The sequence below is a fragment of the Budorcas taxicolor genome, chromosome 10, assembly GCF_023091745.1.
Source record: "Budorcas taxicolor isolate Tak-1 chromosome 10, Takin1.1, whole genome shotgun sequence".
NCBI lineage: Eukaryota > Metazoa > Chordata > Mammalia > Artiodactyla > Bovidae > Budorcas > Budorcas taxicolor.
Window position 1 is genome coordinate 54,024,767 of NC_068919.1, and position 19,894 is coordinate 54,044,660.

General features: G+C 38.2%; 1 protein-coding gene across 1 annotated transcript in view; it reads right to left on the reverse strand.

Annotated features, from left to right (window-relative positions):
- Positions 1–19,894, reverse strand: part of UNC13C (unc-13 homolog C) — a 655,255-nt gene that overhangs the window by 43,316 nt on the left and 592,045 nt on the right. The window contains exon 29 of the mRNA XM_052646337.1: positions 11,483–11,630. Within this exon, the coding sequence (XP_052502297.1) occupies positions 11,483–11,630 (148 nt within the window). The remainder of the gene's footprint in view (positions 1–11,482; positions 11,631–19,894) is intronic.

Sequence of the window (19,894 nt, forward strand, 5' to 3'; positions counted from 1 at the left end):
AGAGGAACCCGGTGGGCTCCATGGGGTTGCAAAAGAATAGGACATGACTGAGCATGCACACACACACACATAAACTATAGTAAACTGCAGGTATGAGTGGTTATTAGCTAGATCTTTGACTGCAAGGCCAAATGTCAAGTGTTTTGTCGTTTTGTTTTAGAAAGAAAATAATTTTGATTTTGTTTAATTTTAGAAAAGTCTATATGTTACTATCAGAATTATTTAAATACAACTTAGCCTTTAAGAAACAACTAACAGAGAGTACTTTAAGTGAGAAAGCAGTGGTCTGATACCTCTGATATTCTGCATAGTCTTGGAATGAGATCTGGTTTTCACCGAATTGAGAAATGAAAAGATGCCCCTCCCCTACACACAGTTGTGTGGGTACTGTTATAGCAAAATTAATCTTCCAACTATTTATGTAAAAAATGAATGCAGTAACAATGAAAGAACTCTTTTTCAGACCTAGAAATATATGTGTGTGTATATATATACACACACACACATACATACGCACTTAGATGAATACACAAAGAATGATAATTTCCCCATTACATGACATATAACAAACACCTGCTTTGTGCTGTGAGGATGCTTAGATTTTGCAAATGATTTCACCAGAGGCTCCCAGCTGTCTCAATCTGATTTCTGGTTTTCAGAGATGAAACCCTGGGTCAGATAAACTGAGCTATGAGAAAGTGGGAGCTGGGATTTTGATGGCTTGGCCACAGTATAATGGAAATATCCTTGTGAGTGAAAAGCTCTTTTATTCATTCTGGACAGCTCAGTCATCAAAATGCAATGTTTTTTTTTTTCTCTCAGTCCAAAGATGATTATTCTGATGCTTGACTTGTTTATTTTAAAATGTTTATCTTTGATGATCTGAGTGAAAGACTTGGCATGGAAGAAAAACCTAGCAAAGCCATGAATTACCTTTGTTTCCATTGGGGTATCATTAGCAAACATATGGAAACTCAAATTAGGGTCATTTTGGAAGGTTTAAGAAAGAGGCTGTTTATGAAGGTTTAGGTGGGGGTTAAGGAAAACACAAGGAATAGCGGGGCTGTTAATACCGGTAGTCCCTGAAGCCTGAGGGGCAGAAGTAGTTGCTGGGATCCAAAAGGAGAGTTTTCTAGGGAAGGCAACTTCTAGAGACTTAGAGTCAAAGGACAAAGCCAGCCTGAATGAATGGATCATGCCCCGAGGAAGCAAGAGAGAAGGAGTGCCTGACCTCACTCTTTCTTCCCAGGGAGCTTTGCATGGGCTCCCTACCGACTGAAGCCAGTGGGAACCAAACAGGAAGAGAATGCATAGTTGTAATCCATACAGCCCAGCCTCCTAGGGAGAAAGGAGGGTAGCAAATGAAAGATATTCAGCACAGTCTTTCATTGGAGTTTAACTAGCATGTAGCACAAAGCCTGGCACATAGAAAATGCTCCTAAGGATGAGTTAGTTGTGACCTTAAGTCTCTCCATCTAACTTTATATAGCCCTTTGAGTTTCTCCAGGGGCACTTACTATCTTTTGCCTGTACAGAAACTACTGAACAGCATCAGCCATCAAACTGTGAGCTCCTCTCTTTCACCCTTTCTCTTTCCCTCCTTTTCTCTCCCTCTTCCTCTCTTTTTGGCTGTAAATACACTTGCTTTCAATAAAGATTTGTAATTGCATCAATTCAAATATGAGGACTATGTCCTATCACATAATTCTAAATTTTCTGCATTTAACTTCCCAGCTTTTTTTTTTTCTAAAATTCACTAAATTCACCTACTTTGTATCTAGCACTGTTCTGAGCATTTAGATTTGAAGGATGAGTAGGCAAGGTCCCATCTTCACAAGGTTTACATTGAGAGAGCAAAGAAATGTAGATAAGCAATCATGATATGATTCTATCTGCATGGGGAATGTTACAAAATGGCATTTTTGCTGGTGGGCCCAAGGGTGAGAAGAGTAGAAAAGAGAGAGAAGACCAAAGTAGTAACAGCTTTGTGCTTACACACACGCATGTGTACATGCACACATACACACGCACAGAGTGGACTCTAGAGGTGAGAAATCAGGCTATATATTAATAGAAATGGCTTTCTGAAAGAAGAATGCATTTTCTTAATTTCAACCTAGATTCCTATAGTATAATTACTTCCAATTAACATTCAAAAGATTCTCTGGCCACTAAGTATGCCCAGTACTGGGGGTCAGAATGAGAAGAAACTGGGGAAGTAAGGAAGATGTTCTTGGGGAGAGAGTTTCTTGCTGATATGAAAACAATAGCAACTGAACGATCGTCTCCTGGGCAGCAGGGAGCTTTAGTCATACCAGAATAAGAAGTAAGGAGGATGAAGTAACTTCAATTATTCAAAACTATAGAGAAGAGAGCTTGAGTTGTAGAAAGTCATAATGACAGATTCTGCTTTCTTTGCTGATTAAGTGTGATATAGAGGGAAGGGCGTTGCCTCTGCCACTCACCTCCATGACTTCAGCAAGTTTCTTAATATATTTGTGATTCATTGCTTACCCTGACAAGTGTGGATGAAATTACTCACCCGAGGACTGTTGGGAAGACTAGCACAGTGGTGGCCAACTTGCTTTTGGTGCCCAGGATTGCTCAGCATTACTGTCACCTTATCTAACACATTTCTACCCTGGGAAAAGATTCGGAGTTCTCAGAACCATATCATATCACCACTCCTGTTAAAGTTTTTTATGTACAGCTTTTTGATTGCACTGAAGAGCCTCATCTAGAGCTGAATGTCTTTAGACCTACTGCAGTGTTTGAAGAGCCAAATCACACAAACCCTCCTCAGTTTTTTCCACTGTATCCCCCAAGAAATGCTAACCCCTCATCTTGGAAGGCAGTACTAGCTAATGGAATCCCACTGTTCCAGGGGTAAGACGATGGCATAGGTCTGTTGGAGGGGATTCTGGTTATCTGGTGATCTCTGACAGCCTGATTAACTAAAATGAGAAACCAGGTCTGACTATGGTTTCAAATCAGTATTAAATTGAAGATGGCTGAATGGATTTTAATATTATTTCTCCACATACCCTGAAGACATTCTTCAGCATTTTCCATAGGTGGGATCAAGGTAAAATTCCAGTGGTGGCCCTTGACCTTAAAACTAATCTCTTTATTTCAATGCCAGCTCTTCTGCCAACTAAATACCGTTAATGTTAAGTTCTACATTTCTGATAAGAGATCTTTTCTACAGTAAACCACAAAGAGTTTCTTTTCTTCTTATGAATGTATCTTTTATAATTTGAACATGATTAGAGATAATTAATCCTTATATATAATGAATATTGAAGCATTTTCAAAGATTCAAAATGTAGCTATCTGATGTACATTTTAGATGAAAATGTACTATACTTTAGCAGAAAACAGGTTATTATAATGACCAAGATGGTATTTAAATTTTAAGAAATTTCAAGTAAGCAAGGACTCAAAGATATTGCTCATAAAGAGTTAAGAGGATAGAGTATAGAATAAAAACATTTCATTTCATATATTTTAATTTATACCATCATTTCTTTTTGCTTTATGAGCCAGTTGTAACTTAGACATAAAAAAATTCCCTTAGGAAATATTTTTAGATTTAAGTTCCTCAAACTGTGACAAATGCTCAGGTAAGGAAACAGAATATGACCTGGGATAGCCCAGAAATTAATCATTCTGTGCCTCATTCCAAATTGTTATCCACTGAAAAAAATTCTACTTAATATGTTAAAGTTTTGTACATTTTTCACTGTCTTCTACTGTATGAAATGTTCGAAGAGCCCTTGGTATAATGAAATAGCAGTTAGAGAAGCTTTTTTGTTAATGATGATGAATAATGTAATTAAGATGCAAGAAATGAATTCTGTACCAGCTTCTAAAACTGTAAGTAGCATATCTTTGAGAAACAACAAGGAGAAAGTATAAATTTTCAAGGAAACTACCCAATTTAAACCATAGGGTCAACTTCAAGAGGAAGAGTTTGGTAATTATTACAAATATTAATATAAGTTCTACTAATGTTACACAAAATAGTGTTAAAAAGTGCCTTAGAGTTCCTTACACTATCATAAGTGTCAAACATAAGTAGTGATATGGTGAATTTTGCTTTAAAAACAATTAAACATTGTTTCCTCATACAAATATACTGAGGATATGCTTGACATATTGGGATTTTAAAATTAAGAATGCAAGTATATTCTTTCCTGGACAGTTTCTGCATCCAAAATACCTTTCTCTTTCTATTTTCAAGACTCAGTTTTTCCACTGGCTGTTCTACTTTTATTTGTCTTCCTGAGTCAAACTGTTCCCTCTTCTAACACGATTTATGTTACTTCACTTCTTACACTGTTTCAGACTAGTATTAGTGCAGGGTGTCCCAGCCTCAGCACTACTGCCATCTGGAGACTTGAAGATAACTTCCTATTGTAGGAAGCTGTCCTGTACCCTGTACAATGTTTAGCAACCTCCCTGGTCTCCAACCACTAGATACCAGTAACAAATGCCACTCCCAGATGGAAGGATCAAAGCTCCTCAGACATTGACAGATGCCCCAGGGGGACAAAATCACCTCTGCTCGAGAACCTCCATAGTAGAGTGCCTGGTGTACAGAGCACTAGGTTCAGCTTTGAATATATACCCTATGGTACGCGATCTCAGAGGTGATACTCAGTAAATATTTCTTAAGTGAATGCAGGGTATTTGTTGTTGCTCAGTCATGTCCGACGTTTTGCAACCCCATGGACTGCAGCATGCCAGGCTTCCCTGTCCTTCACCATGTCCCAGAGCTCGCTCAAATTCATGTACATTTTATCAGTGATGCCATCCAACCATCTCATCCTCTATCATCCCCTTCTCCTCCTGCCTTCAGTCTTTGCCAGCATCAGGGCCCTTTCTAGTGAGTTGACTCTTTGCATCAGGTGGCCAAAGTATTGGAGCTTCAGCTTCAGCATCAGTCCTTCCAATGAATATTCAGGATTGATCTCCTTTAGGATTGACTGATTTGATCTCCTTGCAGTCCAAGGGATTCTCAAGAGTCTTCTCCAATACCACAGCTCAAAAACATCGGTTCTTCAGCATTTAGCCTTCAGCCTTCTTTATGGTCCAACTCTCACATCCATACATGACAACTGGAAAAACCATAGCTTTGACTAGACAGACTTCTGTCAGCAAAGTAGTATCTCTGCTTTTGAATATGCTATCTAGGTTTGTCATAGTTTTTTTTCCCAAACAGCAAGCATCTTTTAATTTTGTGGCTGCAGTCACCATCTGTAGTGATTTTGGAGCCCAAGAAAATGAAGTCTGTCACTGTTTCCCCATCTATTTGCTATGAAGTGATGAGACTGAATGCCATGATCTTAGTTTTTTGAGTATTGAGTTTTAAGCCAGCTTTTTCACTCTCCTGTTTCACTTTCATCAAGAGGCTCTTTAGTTCCTCTTCACTTTCTGACAGGTGGTGTCATCTGCATATGTGAGGTTATTGATATTTCTCCTGGCGATCTTGATTCTATATAGCCTTGATGCATTCCTTTTCCAATTTCCAGTCCATTGTTTCATGTCTGGTTCTAACTGTTGCTTCTTGACCTGCATACAGGTTTCTCAGGAAGCAGGTCAGATGGTCTGGTATTCCCATCTCTAAGAATTTTCCATAGTTTATTGTGATCCATACAGTCAAAGGCTTTGGAGTAGTCAATGACGTAGAAGTTGATATTTTTCTGGAATTCTCTTGCTTTTTCGATGGCCCAATGGATGTTGGCAATTTGATCTTTGGTTCCTCTGCCTTTTCTAAATTCAGCTTGAACATCTGGATGGTCTTGATTCACATACTGTTGAAGCTTGGCTTGGAGAATTTTAAGCATTACTTTGCTGGCAAGTGAGATGAGTGTAATTGTGCAGTAGCTTGAACATTTTTGGGCATTGCCTTTCTTTGGGATTGGAATGAAAACTGACCTTTTCCAGTTCTGCCACTGCTGAGTTTTCCAAATTTGCTGGCATACTGAGTGTAGCACTTTAACAGAGTATAGTGGTATTTCATTGTCGCAGTACATTGCTAGACTAATAAACGTGTTACTCTTATAAACTGATCTGTCAGCTTCACTTGAGGACTTAAGAATACTTATCTCTCCATTTTGAATTTGTTTATTTTCCAGTATTTGGAACAGAAAGAAGAGTGTTCTTCCAGATTTATAGATTTCAATTGGACTCTTTGGCTCATAAATTTCTAATGAAACTATACCCCTTGTCATTTTTTCTTATTATTATTACTGGAAAAAGAGGACATCTAAATCTATTCTAAAAAGAGATCAAAGAAAGAGGAAGAGAAGGTGAAAACAGAGAGAATTGAAAAAGAAAAAATAAAGAATAAGTGAGCAAGATATAGAGTGTTTTTCTATGCCATAAACCCATTTATGTAAAAGCTGAATTAAAAATATTTTCAAAGGAAAGTATATCTTCAGTTTAAAGACAGTGAAAAATATAACCCACTTAATTATTCATTTTTCCTTATATTTAATGTTACAATTAATTTTCTAACACAGACAAGGATAATGCAGAAAGGAGAAAGAGATGCAAAAGAACATTTTAACAAAAGAAAAGGAAAGAAGAAAATGGACTAAGGGAAGAGTTTATGAGAATATGAGAACAAAATATGGATACTTTAAAAAGCACAGTTACATTTCTAAAGGATTCCAATTTCTTTTACACAGCATGTTGATTAACACTTGAATGATAATTCATTAATACTTGCACATGTATGAGTTAGAAATTAAGGAAACAAAAAATCAGTTTGCATTTTATCAATCATAATGTAAAATATTTTTCAAATAATGTTCACTGGGTTATAAGGTGTTTCTCTAATTAGTTCTGTATTCCTAACTTGCAAATTTGTAAGAGAAAAAGTTCAAGTAAAGGGGAAAAATTCATTCAGGGTATTTGACCTTTATAATTTAATTATTATCAAGAAGATGCAGGCATGGGGGTTAAGAACACAGGCTATAGATCTAGAGTAGCTGAACTGGAACCTGGCTCCCTACTTCCTAGTAGTGTGACCCTGGATCTGGGTTTCCCTGGGAGTGAAAGCGGAGACAAGCATTCCACGGTAAAGGATCCACCTGGGAAGGCGTCCTCTCAGAGAGGATGGAGCTTCACATCACAGGGGAGTTTTGGAGTTTGTGTAGAACTCATGTTAGAGTTTTCCCAACTGAGGAAGCTAAAGTTTTATTTGTTTTCTTATCTGCCAACTTCCTATCTTCCATTGGCTGAGGGCTGCTTCCTGGGATATTAACTGTCTGACACCCTAGCTTACCCTGGATGGGGAGCCTTGGGCAGAGGGTAGGAGTTCTCAATGTGTAGCATTAGCTCCCATTTCATATCTTATATTTGAAAAACACCATAACCCCAGCATGGTCTTTCTAAACTGTATTAACAAAATATAAGATTGGCAAAAATTAAATGTAATAAATCTTCATGGGTATTTGATACTGTGCCAAATCCTAGAAAATTATCTGATTAATTGCAATAGTATTTAAACTGGAAACTGAGACCTCATCTGATCATTTTGGACTCTTCCTTGTACTAGCATAAGAAATACAAAAAGGGGGAGAATTGATCCTACTATAATTGTAAATACTCATCTGCAGGGATATAAGAGTGGCACCCAAGTTCCTCTCTTTTAGTACAGCCCAGGTCAAGCATCCATAGAACAGTAGACCAGTCCATTTAAATAGGACTCTTGAGAAGTCAACTTTTCCATGTTTGTCATTTAAAGAACCTGAGGAAGCTGAGGTTCTTCAGAAGACAAAGAGAACACGGACTGGCCCCAGGCATTTGGAAGTCATTTAGGGTCTGTTACAGAAAATGGAGATTGTGTCCTTTAATATGTTCTATTTTTGGTTGTGTTATAAATAATTCTAATATCCAGTGACTTTTCCTCTTATCTCTCCTTTCCATATTTTATGAAGGATATGGTATTGTTGCTCACTTTATTATTCAGTCTGTGGCAATGAGTATTGAGATAGGATTGTGATAGAATTAGAGTAAAAGATGAATAGAGACTCAGAAACACTGCATCCATTAATTGGTGAGACTGGCTTGCCTCATTTTTGATTGAACAAGGGTTGAGCTATATTAGGCAGCAGTATTTCTTCCTTCCCCTTCTCCTCCAATTTAAAAGTATAAACAACTATCTGAGCAGGTAGAGAGAGCTATAGAGAGATGGCAGGCGACAGTGAGGAAGTCCTCATGATCATCTAAAACGTGGAAAGAATATATGAGCTCCACTGGGCGCCATGGGCAGAAGCTGGTCATCAGTCTTCTTGCTGGGACCTCATTACAGAGGGCTGGACACTAGAAGAATATATTCAAGGAGCAAGAAGCCATGGCATGTGCTGCAGGAGGCAGCAACTGAGGGGTCCCTATAGGGACCCGGGGCAGACTGCATTCATCATGAAGTTCAGCGGACAGGAGGTTCCCTAGCATTGGGCCCCTGGGAAAGTCAGCATATGGATACAACTGTAGGGGGACTTTAAAGATATCTCCCCCTCCCCTTCAATTTCTGCCCCCAATACCCTGAAGCAGAGAGGTATCTAGAAGATGATGGGGAAGGGGAGCAGAGAGCACATCAAACTCCCCCCACACCTCAGGTCCTGTGGACCTGGTCATGGTGGGCTGGGACCAGCTGGAGGGATGCCAAGGGAGGGACGGAGGGGGAGATGGGAATAGTTTCCACAGAGCATGCTTGAAGGTACTGTCAGAGAAAAGGCAAAGCCACTTCATATCTAAAGCTTACCAATTTCAATTATGCAGAAAAAATTGTGTTACTTAGAAAAAGCCAGAAAAGACAAGTAAAAAAGAAACCAAGACTAAAATAATTAATATAGTTAGGGAGTATTGGGATAATGAATCCTCTTATTCCCCCACTCCCCATATATTTTTAATGTTGTCATACAATTCATACAAAACAAACATGTGTACCAAATTCCATACACCAAAGTGGAAATTCATATGTAGCTTTTTGGTTTGACATCTATGCTGAAACATGGGTTGCCGGGGTCCAGCCCCAGTGGATCCAGGGAATTCGAAGGGTGGACGGAGTTGGCGAGGAAAAAACTTATTTATTTATTAATATAAGATTAGATTAGGAAGAAATAGTATAGTAGGAAAAATAAGTGGAGAAAGAAGGCTGAATAACTTGGCTTACGGGGAAGGCCAATAAAGTTCCAGACAAGGAGCTTTCACTATCTACGTTGGGCCACCGGCGCCCACTTGAATATCTAAGCGTGCCCCTCCTTAGGCTCCCTTTCGTGTGGATCTTAAAAGCCGGGACAAGTAAGTAGACTTAGTGAGCCGCCCTGCTCCAGATGGGAATTCAGCCTGAAATTAGAGTAAAGAGGAGACACGGGGGAAACCAGTCCAGCAACTGGCTCTGGCCTCTATTGTTCAGAAGGCCTTTTATACTTTTGATAAAACATGGAGATCAATGGGTAACACAAAGTTATGCAGCATTAGCAGTCCAGACTCTTATCAAAACCAGGCTTTTCTCTCTGCATACCTAATTGTATACACAAGTCTTAGGTAATTCATATCATCTTCCAGCCAAAAGGGCCAATTAACATTTTACAGCCTTTTTTCTGATAAGGGTTTGTCAACCAGAAGACTTATTTGTGTTGATCTTCCCAAAGTCTGGTGCCATTCTCAGAAAGCACTAAATAAAGTTACATTCTTACATAGCAAGGACACAAGAGGAGTGCAGTGATATATAACAAAGAGAAAAGTAATTAACTCAAAAGTCTAGTGTTGCTAACATCAAAACTACTATATATCTTTTTCCATATCCCATTTACATTGACTAACATCCTCCCAGGTGCCTAAAAGATAAAGAATATGGAGGCCTGGCAGCAATCATTGAGTCAACAGTGAAAACCCGTCACCAATATGATTTTTAACTCTTTAGAAAAGGCTCTGTATCTTTAAGATGTTTTAAGCTTTGTGCCTCTTGCGGCTGGGGGGCTATAAGCAATTCAGAAGCTGTAAGAGGTCCGGGGGACCTGTTAGGCAAGCTAGAGAGCTATCAGAGGGATTTAACTGAAACATCCCTTTCAAATGCAGTAGACTAAAGCCCTGAGTTGACTTTTTCCAGAGAATATCAGAAGAGTGGAAAAGCAGGCAGATTCTTATTTTTGGGGGGTGGATGCTCAAGAAATTCCAGGGGGAAAACTTGAGGTCTGATTAGCCTTGCCATCAGAGCTCTGCCGCATGACCTTGTCACGGGTGGAATTCCTCACGCTGGCTCCCGGCATTGGGTTGTATGTATATACACATAATGTATACCTACGAAAGCAAAGCTAGGTTTTTAAACACTCACATTCTCTTGAGAATAAAGCAACAACAGTATTATGATGAGTTGTGTTAGAATTGCATTCATATTTATAGTTTAGAAAACCTTGAGAGATCATGCTTCAAGGAGTAATGTACCTCTTGACAAGGCCTTACACTCAACTCTCTTCTTTTTGGAACCATCCTAAGATGTAATCTAGGTTTGAAGATTGCATTAAAAGGAGTGTTTGTAGCATTTATTGGACACTGTAAGAAAGCACAAAGTATTAGGTCAAGCAGCTACCTAGTACCTACCTTGGTATTATCTTCAAATGCAGTTAGAAAAGTGAAAATATCCATGATGAAACATAGATAAATCTGAAGGATTTTTATTAAGAAAAAAAAATTCTGTGTGCTTCCTTTGGAAGGATCTCTCATGAAAGAAGTTGTGTCCTTCTCCTTATTTTGATTATAGTGGGTGCAATTTATTATGTTCTAGAATTTGAGCCTGCATTTGATTTTTTTTTTTTACTTAGAGTGACATTTTCAGTAATCACTCAGAAATGCCAGATTTTAAATGCATGTAATTACCAAAATATAATAAATCACAAAGCAACTTGAAGGAAAGGTTGTTTAACAGTAATATCCTAGAAGCTTATGAGGTGGGAACTTTGACATATGAAATAGATCTGAGTTTCCACTAACATACTTGGCTCTTTTCAAAGACTTAGAATTTTCTCCTATAAAATTAAGATTAAATGAGATTTCCCTTCTGAAAACCCAAGACCAGGAGATTATTTTCATTTGAAGTTAGGATCTGAGGAATTATTGTTGTACTTTAGAAGTTACTGAGACCAATAAACACTGATTATTTTGTACTAATTTGAGAATATCAGTTATGGTTATTCACAACTAGAGTTTACTAAATTTTATGAAATTAAAATCAATAGCAAAGGTTAACTATTCCATACAATTTTAGTTTTAAGCATATCTCAGTATTATTGAAATTATTTATAAAACACGTTTCTAAAAATTGAATAATTTTTTTTTACAAATCATAATCATCCATTCTTATTGATGCTTTATTACAGTCAAATTACAGATATTATTTATAGTGATTTCTGTGTTGAAGTTGAGTTGTATTCAGTTTACCTCTGTTCATATCCAGTGTGTTACTTACTCTGTGAGGTTTGGGTGTCTATGAATTTCTTTATCAAGGCATCAGTCGTTTGGGTATAAAGACTGAGAGCATATCTCAGAGACTGAAGATCTGGGCTTTTCTCCAAGAAATTCTTTTTCAGGCCATTTCCTCCTGCATGAAAGTATTGCTAAAAAGAAAACAAAAACAATGTAAGCAGAGGCATTTAGAAAAAAGTATTAGATGAGGGATTTTATGGCCATAGTCATGAGGTTCAGATGGAATAATACAGTATGATTAACATAAGATAGATACAAAGACATAGTACCATGTGGCCATTACCAAGTCATCGCCATGCAGTTCAGGTTACCTTAGTATCTCAAGTGTTGCTCTCATTTAAAACTTTAGTTAAATGGGATCATGAAGATGCAGAGGCCGAATGCTTACAGAATGCTAGGTTTAAGATAATGTGTTAACTCAATTGTTGACTTCTGTTTCCAGAGCATGAGAAAAATATCCAGGGTTGTCAGATTTCACAAATAAAGTATCTTCTGGTCACATGTTTTCCAGATACTGATTTGCAATTCTAGGCCAAGTGCCCACTGCTCCCACCTTCGCTGTGATCTAATCACACAGTGGTACACACACATAGGCCACCCTGAGGATGCAGAGTGGTTCTTAGAAACCCAACGTCCCCTAAACTGTGTCTGATAAATGTAATAAAGCAGTTTCTTTCTTCTTATTTTTCTTTGCTACAGTCATCCAACAACTCAAAACATCACCATATTTATAGGTTAAATAATAGAGAAGATATATATTTGACAATAAAAATGGTCATTGAGGGATGTTAGAGTTTCTAATGTTGCAAGTATTAAGCACAGACTTCACTTCAGAGGGCAGACTATCTATCTCAAGATATGTGATAGAGCTAAGGATGTTATTTCCCAGCAATTTATAGATGACATGTTCATTGTATTCTGTTAAGGTTAGATAAATGGGTCTGTCTTTCTCTTCCTGTACCAATGCTAAACTTCACCCACACTGCAACCCGGCTCACTAGGATCTAGGATTCTCACAGGATGGCATGTTTTGAAAAAGCTCAACAAATGATTCTGATACACTCTCCTGTGTCTCATCGGTCTAGCCTACTTAAAGGTTTCCAAGGTAAAACATGTCAACTGAAAATTCAAAATTACTTCAGTTTTCTTCTCTCTGCAGAAACATATTCTGAGCATTTGTAGGCATTTGGTTGTAACTTTAGAGACTATAATATAGAGAAAATTCAAGGCACAGGCCTGAGAAAGTAGGCAATGGGGATATAAATTGAAGAAAGTGTGCTACAATCACAAACTCCTTCCTCAAAAAGAAAAACCCATGGTCACTTACAATCCCATTCCATTGTAGCCGAGTGCACTGTGAAAACACAAATTGCACCTAAATCCACCAATGTTTATGAAGAGAGAGCAGAGAAAAATGGGGAAAAACTTTTCTTATTTTTGAAGGGATGACAAAGATATAATATTTAAACATTTTCTATACCTTGATCTTATATAAATATTAGATACTGTGACATATAGAAAGCATTTATTGTGGAGTTAAGAGTCCAGAATTGTTTCAGGTGCCTTGGGGGATGAAAAGATATCAGAATTCCTTTCTTCAGGAAATGTGATATGATATTTAAGTGGAAAAGTATTAATGAATGTATTGAGAGGGGAGTTTTGCCTGGAATTGACTGGGTAGGGTGAGCTCCGGAGCTCTGTTTACGTAATGAACCAGGGAAGCATCAGATGAAATAACACACCCTACTTGCAAAGAGATGCAGGATAGACTGAACCAGGACTTGGTGGCTTCTCAGGAGGGGAAAGCATTCTCCCATTCATTGTTTCCCAGACAAGCTCCAATCTTATCATACCTGAGCATAAGTGCTAGAGGCTTAAGTTAGTAAAGTACAGGAAGAGTAATGAGCAGCAACTAAGATGATGTTTCATGATCTCTTGGGACTATATGTAGTTGTCAGAAAAAACTGTGAAAAACTTTGAAATGGGCAAAAGCGTTTAATGAGTGCTCATGAGACCTATCTGAGTTATCTTCACTCGGAGCTATGTGTGTGTGCTCAGTTGTGTCTGACTCTCTGCACCCCCATGGACTGGAGCCTGCCAGGCTCTCCTGCCCATGGAATTTTCCAGGCAAGAGTACTGGAGTGGATTGCCATTTCCTCCTCCAGGGGATCTTCCTGACCGAGGCATTGCACCCGAGTCTCTCTATCTCTTGCCTTGCTGATGGACTCTTTACCGCTAGGGTCACCTGGGCTATGTAAAACTCTGTAAATTGGTAGAAAATGGATAATAATGCCTATGACTCCTGTCCAAAGAGATGCAAATTATTTATTTCTGGTGGGATGCAACTGATCACCATTTTGTGGCCAGATCTTTTTGCCTCTATTCAAATTTATTTCAGCTTTCCTCATTGCTTGTCTTTATGTGAAGTTCTTGGAATTCTTCTTTGAGCCAATTGTAAGATCTTACTGGTTGTCTCATTAGTTGATGAGTTAAATAATATTATTTGACAAGTTTTATATCTGAATGAATGTCACAGTTATACTCTTATTTTTTGAATTAATTTTTATTGGAGTATAGCTGATTTACAGTGTTGCTAGTTTCTGCTGTACAGCAAAGTAAATCAATTATACATATATGCATATCCACTCTTTTATATTCTATTCCCATATAGGTCATTAATGAGTACTGAGTAGAGTTCTCTGTGCTATACAGTAGATTTTTATTAGTTATTTTATATATAGTAGTGTTTATATTGTCAATCCTGAACTCCCAATTTATCCCTTCCTCCCTTCTTCCTTTGTAACCATAAGTTTGTTTTCTACATCTGTGACTCTATTTCTCTATTTCTGTTTTGTAAATAGGTTCACTTTTACCATTTTCTTAGATTTCACATACAAGCAATATCATATGATATTTGTCTTTCTCTATCTAACTTACTTGACTCAGTATGACAATCTCCTAGGCCAGCTGTGTTGCTGCAAATGGCATTTTTCATTCTTTTTATGGCTGAGTATGATTTCATAGTGTGCATATGTGTGTGTCTGTATATATATATACACACATATAACATCTTTATTCATTCCTCTGTTGATGGACATTTAGGTTGCTTCCATGTCTTGGCTATTGTAAATAATGCTGCACTGAACACTGGGGTACATGTGTCTTTCCAAATTATGATTTTCTTCAGATATATGCCCAGGAATGGGATTTCTAGATCATATGGAAGATACATTTGTAGTTTTTTAAGGAACGTCCATACAATTCTCTATAGTGGTACCAATTTACATTCCCAACAATTGTGTGTGGGGATCCCTTTTCTGTATTTTTTTTTTTAATCTCAGTTTCAATTTCATAACTTGAGATTGGTCTGTTCATATTTTTAAATTTTATTCTTGGTTCAGTCTTGGAAGGTTGTGCCTTTCTAAGGATTTGTTCATTTTTTTTTCTAGGTTGTTCATTTTATTGGTTTATAGTTGTTTGTAGTATTTTATATTTCTGTGATGTCAGTTGTAACAGCTTCTCCTTTTTCATTTCTAACTTTATTGATTTGAGTCCTCTCTCTTTCTTCTTGGTGAGTCTGGCTAAAGGTTTATGCATTTTATTTTTCTGTTCAAAGAACCAACTGTTAGGTTCATTGATTTTTGCCATTGTTTTCTTTGTCTCTATTTCACTTATATCTGCTCCAATCTTTATGATTTCTTCCTTTCTCCTAACTTTAGGTTTTATTCTTTTTTTTCTCTAGTTGCTTTAGGTGTAAGATTAGGTTTACTTGAGAGTTTTCTTTTTTCCTGAGGTAGAATTGTATTTCTATAAACTTCCCCCTTGAAACTGCTTTTGCTATCCCATAGGTTTTGGGTTATCATATTTTCACTGTCATTTTTTCTCTAGGCATTTAAAAAAAATTTCCATTTCTTCAGTGATCATATACTCTTTTAAAACAAATGATCTTTCACAGTGTATGTAAAGTAGCATGGTGACAACCTTAATTTAGATTGGTCTAATTTTTGAGGAAGGGCCATCGTCTATGGCTTACCCTAAAGAGCATCAGTGATGGGGTGACCTTCCTGGCCATTCTCTCTTCCTCTTCTCCCTTAACAAATATTTACTAAATCTGTGTTGAGAACCAGAACTTACACCAAGGATATGAAGCAAAAGAGGCCTAGAGATTGTTCCCAAAGGGACTGTGATCAAGTAGGAAATGTTATAGTCAGTGAATGACTCCAATGATATGTTGGAGGCGTAATACAGAGAATTTAAAAAGACAGACAACAGGACTGGGAAATAATGTTGTTGCTGAAGGAATCAATAAAGACTTTCAAAGAGGTGACACCTATGGTGTCTTGTTTATTAGCACTGCCATTTTCCACTTCAGCAGCCACCAGATAATTTACCACGATGGACTGAAGAAAGGGGAAAATCCCACTAGGTAACTGAGAGGAACTGCTTGAGAAGAAGTACAGGTATTCCCCATTTGAAAATTGGCTTCATGCTACTTCACTTTTGTAGATGACCTACATTAGCACTGTTTTCGCTAACCAAAAAAGACATGAAAATGATTTTCACTTTTGTGAAAAAACATGTTAAAACAGCAGTGAGCTCTTAGAGAGGCAGCGTATACCTTGAGTAGCAAGAGTGGTACCACCCAGCGCCTAACCCAGGAATTACACCCAGCATCTGAGCATCAAGCTGCCATGGTTTTGGACTGTATTTGTGCTTGATCTCGATTTATTTTGTGCATCCCTGAGCAGAATGAGTCCTAAGGTAATTGCTTCTTGCCTATGTCATTTCAGCTAATAAAAGGTTTCATAGGAATGCTTTCCTTTCCTATAGTGGAGGAAACCTGCAGTTGTAGTTCTCATATTTCTTTGGTATAGTTTAAAATATACTGTTTTACTACTGTCACTATATTGTCATTACTAACCTTGTGCTTTCTGAAAGTTACAAGTTGCCTTTAGGAAGTAGAAAGCCTAGAGAAGTTAAGAGATTTCATATACTCTTAAAGATTCACAATGCTTTTTAATACATTAAAGGCTGTGTGATTCACGGTGGTAGGGAAAACTGTTTGACCTTTCACTAACATACCTGTTCTTAAAATTATTAGGCTATAGGACACCTATCACACAGGACATCTACTAACTCTCAGGGACACACGAGTGTTCCATGGAATATTGTTTAGGAAACTCTAAAATAGAAGAATGTAACTGGACTTAATATAATTGAGGTAGCTGCAGTCCATGGGATCGCGAAGAGTCGGACACGACTGAGCGAGCGACTTCCCTTTCACTTTTCATTTTCATGCATTGGAGAAGGAAATGGCAACCCACTCCAGTGTTCTTGCCTGGAGAATCCCAGGGATGGGGGAGCCTGGTTGGCTGCCGTCTATGGGGTCGCACGGAGTCGGACATGACTGAAGCGACTTAGTAGCAGCAGCAGCAGCAGCAGCAGCAGACTTTATGTAAATGCTGAACTAGAGTTAGCCTATAAGAGCATAAGCTATGTACAGTATTTGTCTTGAAACTCTCTAATAACTTTATAGGAAGACATGTTTTCATTAAAAAGGCATTATTTTGTAGGCTTTCGGTACATGGGGAACTAATCATATAGTGAAAACATAAATAAGGTATGAGCTTGTTCCTGAATAAAGTCTGAGGGTCTCTGTAGAGTTTCAGGTTATGATCCAGAGCGGACTTGTTCCTTTTGAGCCATGGAGAATTTTGAGTCATTCGGTAAAAGCTCTAGCAGGACAGTAAGTGAACAGTAGAAGATTTGTAAAGGCAGAAACTGTGCCTTTGTCTTTTAAGTGCATTGTATAATAGAAGATGTTGTAAGACAAACTCAGGCCAGAAGGTAGCAATGTTAGGAGAGAAAACAAGTTGCAGGAAGCTAAGCACCAAAGCCTCTGTTCAGTGGTTCAGTGAACACAGATAAATAACACATGCCATGGGCTCCTCATTCACAGAGAAAAGGAAATGATTTCTATGGTTATGCAAATGCCAACCTGATGGCAAGGAGAAAAGGAAAAGGTCTGTATTCGCAATAAAATTTTTATTGCAAAGTAAAGAATGGGGGTGACATGGCTTAGCATCAGTAAAATTAAAATTTTGGAGTCTTAAAGGTTTACTCGTGCTCAAGTTTAACATGATTTAGCAATTGATGAGGCAGTGATCAAAGCTAATGAAATCTAATCACGTATTAATATCATAGATAGGTCAAGACAAAGGGTGTGATAGAGCAACAGCATTTTCTGCTGATTTGAACATATCTGGAATATGAGGGTGGTTCCTTGGCATCAGCATTTTATGAGAAATATAAAATGTAAATCACCTCAAGGTATATGACCAGAACTTTGTAAGCTCCAGAAGGCATGTTATTCAATAAACAGCTGCAGATAACTTGGGGCAGCATGATAGTTTTAATATCTGAAAGGCATTGAAAAGGGGAAGACATAGAAAAGGAAACAGAACTATTTTATAATAGTTTTAAAGGGTAGAAGGAGAACCAATTTATAATTAGAGGCACTGGGAAAGCAGATACTGGTTTGATATAAAGAAAATATTTTATAATAAGTATACCTTAAAACCTGAAGCTGCTACATGTGAATTAGTAAGGTCCCATTACTAGCCATTATTAAGGGACGGTCAGTTGACCAGAGGGCTACCCTGGTAGCTCAGTTGGTAAAGAATCAGCCTGCAACGCAGGAGACTCTGGTTTGATTCCTGGGTCAGGAAGATCCTCTGGAGAAGGATAGGATACCCACTCCAGTACTCTTGGGCTTCCCTGGTGGCTCAGATAGTATAGAATCTGCCTCTAATGTGGCAGACCTGGGTTCAATCCCTGGTTTGGAAAGATCTCCTGGAGGAGTGCATGGCAACCCACTCCAGCATTCTTGCCTGGAGGATCCCCATGCACAGAGGAGCCTGGCAGGTTTCCGCCCATAGGGTCACAAGAGTCGGACACAACTGAGGGGCTAAGCACAGTGCAGAGGAGCACAGCTGACCAACAACACCGGAGGTAACATGTTTCTGTGTGAGCAGGAAAAGGTCACCAGGACATGTCAGTTTCTGTTTTCAGTTTCAGGATGTTAGAATCCTTTACACTTCTTTGACCTGTTCTTTAAAATGTGCTAGAAAACACTTTGTCCTTCCTCTATGCAGTGTGATTTGCATAGGTTATTTAACTTCACAGAGCATTGTTTAATTCCTCTGCAGAATGGGAACAGAAACAGCCATCTTGCCTGACGATGGTGTTGTAAAGAAAAATTAATTACTCTGTCTGGAAGATTTTTGTGAACTATAGAGTTCTTTCTACTTATAAGATAAGCTTTATTGTGAGAATAATTCCCCAGATTCTAGGTGGAAAGAGGAAAATGACACTCCTGACTGATTTGCCATTTTTCTCTGTGGGACCAAGCTTCTCAACCACTTGGCTAAAACGCTGAGTCACCCTGGGCTCCTCCATCACTGCTGCCCCATTTTTTAGTTGCCAAGTTCCAGTGACTGGGCCTTTCTGTGTCACTCTTAGCCATTTTTCACTTTATACTCCTAAGATTACCCTCTTTGTGATAGTCCTTGTCATCTTATGCATTAAATAACCATAACTGATGTCTGTGACTAGTCTTGAACTAGTCAATCCATTCTGCACATTCCTGTAAGATTTCCATTGCTGAAATGGTACTTTTAGCATGCCATGTATTAATATTTTCAATATCATCTACTTGCAACCCCAACATTACCTGTAACCTCAATGTTACACTGCTTCACTATGCAAATTTCCAGTTAAATCCAGTCCAGTCCATTGAATGGTCTAATCATTGACTCCCAGCCTTCTGGTCTTGTGCTTTTTCATGGTCAAATTCTTTCTCCCTGAGTATGTTCAAGTCTTCCTCCAAAGAAAATGATTATCCTTCCTTTCCAGCCAGTGAGCTGTTATCTGTCCTTTGTGATCACTCTTCCATATTTCCCTGATTTCTGAAGTTCATGGTAGTTGCTAACTCCCCTAAATCCTTCCCACTTTTATATGTGTCCCCTCCTCAAGCCCAGTTGCATCTGTACCACCCTATTCCATCTCTGACATGATTTTTTTTTTGTAAGTTAACACATATCATTACTTAATTTTCAACAAGCCCTCCCTGCCTTTTAATCTAGAAACTCCTACAGAAAGAGAACAGCACTGCTTCCTAGAGGGGAGTCTCAGAAAGCACCAGAAATCTTAGGGGTTTTGTGCCCTTGTAGTGTGAAAATGCTGTGCACAGGGAACCAAAAGGATGGAGGACAGGACTTGGACTGTTACTTGGGGCAGAGAGTCAGATTTAATAGCATCATTGAGAGAGAATGAGTGGTTTATTAGAAAAGGAGGAAAGCAAAAAAAAATCTAGTTGTACTAGAATATGTAGGGT